Raw genomic sequence first — 8131 nt, 5'->3', positions numbered from 1 at the left:
ATCATAGTGAGTTGGATATTCATTTAATGCCAACAACACCAAGGCTATGCTAATGTGTCAAGCATTATCTAAAATTCTTGTGTTACACATTTAATGCATCAGTTGAACACACATATTCTGAACTCGTGGAACACAAGGAGAACTGGTATATTTGGCTTGTACACTTACTACAGTAGAGTGTATTAGTTTTATGATTTTATTATATAAAGATCGAGATTATTTTGATGATCAGCAATTATTGTTTTTCAATAATTGTTTTGGTAGATAATCTATTCCCATTTGGAGAGCCATCGCCAAATGCTCGGAAAAGGTTGTGTGCATACCGCAATCTTGTGTTTTGGTTTATGCCGCAAATCTTGTTTGCAAGTCTGCAAACTCTTCTTCATCATCCGTTGGTGGGAAAAGAGCCCGAATCTTAGACACCAAGCAGGCAGGTAGAGGCCGTCGCTCACGGCGACAAATTTGCGGCATAAGCCAAAACACAAGCTTGCAGTATGCACACAACCTTTGTAACAACATCCGTTGTAATGGACCTCACTCTCAGGCCGTGGGAAATTAGATCGGACTGGCATCGCTTGAAGCCTTCCAGCTCCATGGTGTTAGAGCTGGTGGTCTCTGTTGACTGCAAAATAAAGAAAGTTACGACCAACAATTACTTTCACATTATTTGAATGAACTATTTAGCTAAATGAGCAACTTCATGTTTATGTATTGATAACTACTAAAAAATTTGGGTTTTTGTCAGGCTGTGAAGTAAAAACTGTCAAAGTTTTACCTTGACAAGATGGCTGCTGACTATTAAACCGCAGCTCTGATCCATCATAGTGTAGGCTCTGTATAGTGCGCAATGCCCCGGACTATCGCATCTACCGTCACCTGCCAAATCAAGCTCCCAATCGATTGCTGCCATCAATCCCTCGTTATGCAGGGTGTACTGCTCAGCAATACACTGTAAAATATTGTAAAACTTCATTATACAAGATTAATTTGTATCATTATCATTAGTCTAAGAATGTAGAATCCTCTTCCCCCTTTTTGTGCTATATTATGATGAAGAATCAGAATTTTGAATTATAATATATTTTGCTTGAAGGATGACATATTTTCATTTCAAGAAAAAAATTGTTTCTAAATGTCGTTATTCAATTAGTGTGCCAAGCTTTTACTCACATTTTCCAAGTTTATGAGTAAATATTAACACTCACACCATGTAAGTATTCTCTTTGTTGGTAGAGGCAAACGCTGTGGCTTGGTATTGCGATGTTCAGGAGCGACAGAAAACGGAAGTTCTGCGTAAGGCATCCGCCAGAAAAGAGTGATGCAGCTGCCAGCAGGGGGTTGATGACGTGAGCTCTGTTCACCCTGGCAGTTGTTTCCCAAGTGTACGATCGGTGACAGGAGGCACATGTAACCTTGAACTCTACCCATCCGCCTTCTCGCACCATCGTGAATGAGCAGGGGAGGGCGCAGGTGTGACAGTGAAATAATCGCTGGAGTGCTGTCACACTTACTATTATTTTCTCCTCTTTGAAGGAGGATTCGGGTCTGAAATCACGACACAATAGTTGACTTGCAATAAGATATGTACAACATCATTTCCTGTTATTATATCATATTTGCTTGATCAGAAAAAGAATAAATATATAGCCATGCAATCATGACACAGATTTTACAAAACCCTATCAGAATCCATGATATTGTAAAAATAAAATGTGAGTAATAACTCTATGGATATTTTTTATATTTTGTCAAGTTTGGTTTAGTTCAGCTCTATCTTACATGTAATTGGAGAGCGTTTGACGCTGGCCAACATAGCGCTCAAACTCTTCCCAGTCTTCAGTGGTTGGCACAAATTCTTCATCTAATACTAATAATTATCAACAAACAATATTAATATGCTATTAACGATGATACCAGAAAATGACAATAACTATTTTATATAACATATCTATAAGTGAGTGGGGTTTAGAAATTTGGCGAAATTAATCGTGAAACAACATTATTTTATCAATTATATATTAATATATTACGTTTTACAGATAGATATGCAGTATGAATTAGTTTTGTTATTATAATAAGGATAATACACGTAATTAAAAAGATGAAATACTAATAATATTACAATTAAATGACATTAATATTGTTATATTAAATATAGATTAATACAGTACTATTAGGAGAATACTAGAAAATAACCCGAGTTACAACTACTAATACAAGTAGTTCATAAAATAAATTACTCACGTGCTTTGGTGACATGTGGAGTATGCAAACAGGTTAGAAAACATGTCGTCTTTGAACTGGCGAAAACAAAGGTAAGAGTAAGCAGGCGAATAAATAAAGTTTGTCACATCCAGCTTCACCCAGTTGTTCCACGCCCGGTGGAGGTCTGGTCTTTTCTCAGCTCTTGGCCAAAAAAAAGGTGCTTCTCAGCTTGGCAGCTGCATAAACACTATGTGGCGCGTTAGACATTATGACGAATTGAAATAAACAAGTTTAATATGAGAAACGTGTTTGCTATTTGCGATAGATCAAACTTGAACTGAAACTAACATTGTCTGGTCATGTGACTTACAATTCCCGCTATATGGCGCGAAAAATTTCTACAGCATTTTTCAACAATCATAGCGGACCAAAAGGCTCATCATTTTTATCAGAGGATGATATGCAATCGTTCAAGTTAAGCTTAAAAAATTAAACATATTTTTATGCTATGTTTTGAGATATCAGTGCTCAAAGTTGCAGCATTACGATGCCGATAAAATAGACGCGTAAGAACAATAGACATGGTTTTTATCGCAAGCGTGAAGTATATTTGTGAAAATAGTTCGACGAATAAGGATGCATGAAAGTGTAAACATAAACTATCTCGCACACATTTTAGCCGTTTTAGCACACATACGTCACATTTTAGCCGTTTTGGAAAACGAATCCAAACTAGGGCGGTCTCGTGTGGCTGCGATTTCCTGTTCGTTTTTTAGCTTTTACGAGCTTTTAATCACATTCCCACATATTTGGCACCTACAACACAATAGAGTAAGACATGGCGAATCTTTTGATACCAAATAACTGTAATGTGAATTTTGTTGCAAGTCAACCTTTAAAGATCGCTTATAAAAACCTTTCTACATTCAACGCAACCAAATTTCAAACTGTGTATAGTACACAGTTTACATACATTACAGTAAATTAGGCCTACAGCTTTATAACACTTTTATAACAGCTTTTATTTTGCTGCAGTTTGCAGAAATCTTCGAGACGCGTGAACGCTCATAGGTTTTCTATTATTGCTGTATTACTATATTAACAATATTGGTTATTTTAATAATATCAGTGCATTTTACTTATAATATTGGCCAACATTGCATTTCTCCTATTGCAAGGGAGAGATATAAACGTGTAATATTTTCCTTTCATTGTTGTTGTTTGTCATAACCAAACACTTTTTAAATAAATTTTCTAAAAACCTATATAAATACCACAACTTCTCGATATTGCTAGCTATGACGTTTTGAAATGTAAACAAAATTGTGTATTGGTTTTCTATTATTACTATATTAATAAAATTGATTATTCTAAGAATATCAGTGCATTTTACTTCTAATATTGGCCAATATTGCATTTCTCCTATTGCAGGGGGAAAATATAAACATCTTTTCCATTCATTATTGCTTATTGTTGTATATAATAACACCCACACCCAGTACATTACAGCTACCATTGCAGTTATCCTATTGCACTGCAGAGCCATTTGATTGCTAATATTGCATTTCTCAACCATCAGTACCCTTTATTCTTTTGCCAATGTCTCTGGCCATCTCTTTGGTCGTGGGCTGTATGACAGTGGAATTTCTAGTCTATTATATTTTGGCTATACAATTACAGTTTTTGGTATAATCAAAATTAACATGAACTCAATCTGTGTTGATACATTGATAACTACATTTATTTGTATAACATTACAAACAGTTTGTACTAAACCATTGAAATACCATTGGTGCCTAACACTCTATTATCAGTGTTGTGCATTCATTAATATCGACTTGCATAAAAATTATATACAATGGTGGCCTTCCTCACATCAAAACCTGAGAAAAATGGCTTGTTTTAAGCTTGATATGTTGCGTATATGTAATTATTGTACAGATCTAATTCTTTGTTCTCTTATTTTTCTTAAACATATTTTAAACAAAGTTCCACTTCATGGAAAAGTTTTTTTCTTTTTAGCTGCGATTCCTTAACTTGTTAGCTTTATTGAAATATACTTTAGAAAAGTTTAATGATCCCCAATCCACATTCACCAAACAAAAACGTAGTTTGGAAACAACCAATGGCAAGCTGGTTAAGTTGAGAGATGACCTACAAAAAGCTGAGAAAAAGACAGAAGAACAACTCAACAGACTGAAAAAGGAATTAGAGTCAACTTGTCAAAAAGTACATTATATTAGCAAAGAGCTTGATGATGTAAAGCGCAAATACAATTGTCTTTCAAACAAACACCAAGAAACAACCAGCAAACTTGAACAGAAAAACCAACAAATTCAAAACAATGAAGAATTGCGGACAGCTAGCACAGATTCAGATTATCTTGAAGGTTAGTTGTCATACACATACACATACATATACCATTTTTTACATAAACGGCCTCAGAGTTGTATCAAATATTGAAAGTTGAAATTGATGTAATTATTTTGTGCAGAATACCATCTATTGAGGACTCAGCAAGAGGAGCTGAGAAAGAAAATGGAAAGGGAACAAAAAGAGTTGAAGGAATTGAAAGAAAAAAAAGCTAAGTGTGAGCATGAACTGAAAAATTTGAGTGCAAAAACCGACAACATGACACAAGAAAAAGAAAAGCTCGAAAGGAAACTTGAACAATACAAAAAATCCATTGATGAGGTCGAAGCAAAGCTTAAGAAGACAAGTCAAAAGATTAAGCACTTTGAGGAAAAGATTAACAATATGAGAGACTCTCACCTTAAGCAGAGCAGCAGACAGCAATCTTATGAAAGAAATACAGAAATGGAAGAACAGGGTACGTCATAATATATATGGGACCATTACAGTAACTCAAGATATATAATCTGTCTTTAAGATAAGTAAAGATATATGTTCTGTTTTTACGGTAAGTAAAATACATCAGCTCTTATTATTGTTAGTAAAAATGTAATAAGTAATGTAATGATGGCACGTAATGATATGCAAGTTCAAATTAGGGTAAGTAAAAATATAGGCTATTTTTAGCATGAGTTAAGACATATAAACTATTATGTGAGCTGATAAGCATTATGAGAAGTAAAGATATATAAATTATCATCAGCTTATTTAAAAATATATAGACTATAATTATAATAAGTAAAAATATATAGGTAGGTTATCATCAGCTTATATAAATATATATAGACTATTATTATGATAAGTAAATATATATAGGTTATCATCAGCTTATATAAAAATATATAGACTATTATTATGATAAGTAAATATATTTAGATTAACATCAGCTTATATAAAGATAAATAGACTATAATTATAATAAGTAAAAATATATAGGTTAACATCAGCTTATATAAATATATATAGACTATTATTATGATAAGTAAATATATATAGGTTATCATCAGCTTATATAAAGATATATAGACTATTATTATGATAAGTAAAGATATATAGGTTATCATCAGCTTATATAAAGATAAATAGACTATAATTATAATAAGTAAAAATATATAGGTTAACATCAGCTTATATAAATATATATAGACTATTATTATGATAAGTACAGATATATAGGTTATCATCAGCTTATATAAAGATATATAGACTATTATTATGATAAGTAAAGATATATAGGTTATCATCAGCCTATGTAAAGATATATAGACTATTATTATGATAAGTAAATATATATAGGTTATCATCAGCTTATATAAATATATATAGACTATTATTATGATAAGTAAAGATATATAGGTTATCATCAGCTTATATAAAGATATATAGACTATAATTATAATAAGTAAAAATATATAGGTTAACATCAGCTTATATAAATATATATAGACTATTATTATGATAAGTAAAGATATATAGGTTATCATCAGCCTATGTAAAGATATATAGACTATTATTATGATAAGTAAAGATATATATGTTATCATCAGCTTATATAAAGATATATAGACTATTATTATGATAAGTAAATATATATAGGTTATCATCAGCTTATATAAAGATATATAGACTATTATTATGATAAGTAAATATATATAGGTTATCATCAGCTTATATAAAGATATATAGACTATTATTATGATAAGTAAATATATATATGTTATCATCAGCTTATATAAAGATATATAGACTATTATTATGATAAGTAAATATATATATGTTATCATCAGCTTATATAAAGATATATAGACTATTATTATGATAAGTAAAGATATATAGGTTATCATCAGCTTATATAAAGATATATAGTCTATTATTATGATAAGTAAAATATATAGGTTATCATCAGCTTATATAAATATATATAGACTATTATTATGATAAGTAAAGATATATAGGTTATCATCAGCCTATGTAAAGATATATAGACTATTATTATGATAAGTAAAGATATATAGGTTATCATCAGCTTATATAAAGATATATAGACTATTATTATGATAAGTAAATATATATAGGTTATCATCAGCTTATATAAAGATATATAGACTATTATTATAATAAGTAAAAATATATAGGTTATCATCAGTTTATATAGATATATATAGACTATTATTATGATAAGTAAAGATATATAGGTTATCATCAGCCTATGTAAAGATATATAGACTATTATTATGATAAGTAAATATATATAGGTTATCATCAGCTTATATAAAGATATATAGACTATTATTATGATAAGTAAAGATATATAGGTTATCATCAGCTTATATAAAGATATATAGACTATTATTATGATAAGTAAAGATATATAGGTTATCATCAGCTTATATAAATATATATAGACTATTATTATGATAAGTAAAGATATATAGGTTATCATCAGCTTATATAAATATATATAGTCTATTATTATGATAAGTAAATATATATAGGTTATCATCAGCTTATATAAAGATATATAGACTATTATTATGATAAGTAAATATATACAGGTTATCATCAGCTTATATAAAGATATATAGACTATTATTATGATAAGTAAAGATATATAGGTTATCATCAGCTTATATAAATATATATAGTCTATTATTATGATAAGTAAAAATATATAGGTTAATTATCACTGGGGTATGTAGAGATATATAAAATATTATCATAGTAAGTAAAGATTTATAGGCTATCAAATGCCTTTTTATACTTCAATTAAAAAACCAGATGTCCGCTACTGAAGGATATTATTTTATTTAAATTTTTTGACAGAGTATAGTAAAATATTGCCAGTTGCATCAATAGATGGTGCAGCTTTTGATTCATTCACTTTTGTGATAAATTTTTAGGAGAAAAATGTGGCAGTTCATTATGACAGCTAGATTTTTTTAGGTCCATTAAGTTTAAAACCATGTAGAATGTACAATATAGTTTTTTATGCTGCTTTTAGATAATAGTCTAACAGTTTTTTGTTAAATTTGTAAATACAACAGCTTTTCATTATCATTTCTGGTGGTTACACAATCAATAGTCTTCATTTGTTTTTTTACAACTGCAGAGGAGCTAGTAACAAGTGTGGTACTTGAAACTGTGGAAACGACTGTAGGTAAGCAAAGGTTTGAAATCTGAGTGCTGAAGGGTAAGGGAAGGTGAGAAAGGAAAAGAGTAAAGTTTTACTGTTGCCCTTAAATGTTTATAATTAAACTATTTAAAAGAATGTTAATCTTCTTTTTGACCCGACCACCGATCTTATTTCTTCGTTTCAGCACCTGGTTTAAGTTCTTTGCTTGTTTTGTCTCTTACTTAGTTTATTATTAACTACAATTTATCCAGCTTGAGAAAATCTAGATATGTAGAGCCTCAGTTTAAGTTCCTACTTTATGGAATGTTAGAAATATATTTTTACTAGCTTTGCTACCCAGCGTTGTCCGGGTAATAAAAAGTCTTTGTACGAAAAAATTGA

The 8131-nt window shown here is 30.3% G+C and overlaps 1 protein-coding gene across 1 annotated transcript; it reads left to right on the top strand.

Moving 5' to 3' along the window:
* The first annotated feature begins 4097 nt into the window (after nt 1-4097).
* On the top strand, nt 4098-5046 carry LOC137394240 (tropomyosin-like). Its single transcript, XM_068080962.1, has 3 exons — nt 4098-4125; nt 4271-4594; nt 4700-5046. The coding sequence occupies exons 1-3, from the start codon at nt 4098-4100 to the stop codon at nt 5044-5046; spliced, it is 699 nt and encodes a 232-aa protein (XP_067937063.1).
* The last annotated feature ends 3085 nt before the right edge of the window (nt 5047-8131 follow it).

The sequence above is a fragment of the Watersipora subatra genome, chromosome 4 (assembly GCF_963576615.1).
Source record: "Watersipora subatra chromosome 4, tzWatSuba1.1, whole genome shotgun sequence".
NCBI classification, from domain to species: domain Eukaryota; kingdom Metazoa; phylum Bryozoa; class Gymnolaemata; order Cheilostomatida; family Watersiporidae; genus Watersipora; species Watersipora subatra.
This window is presented reverse-complemented; position numbering and strand designations above follow the sequence as displayed.

Bases quoted from the DNA above. Each gene is read 5' to 3' on its own strand.
- LOC137394240 (XM_068080962.1), top strand. From the start codon at position 4,098: ATGGCTTGTTTTAAGCTTGATATGTTGC. The intron at 4,126-4,270 runs GTATATGTAATT...AATATACTTTAG, and splicing joins TTTTAAGCTTGATATGTTGC to AAAAGTTTAATGATCCCCAA. The intron at 4,595-4,699 runs GTTAGTTGTCAT...TATTTTGTGCAG, and splicing joins AGATTCAGATTATCTTGAAG to AATACCATCTATTGAGGACT.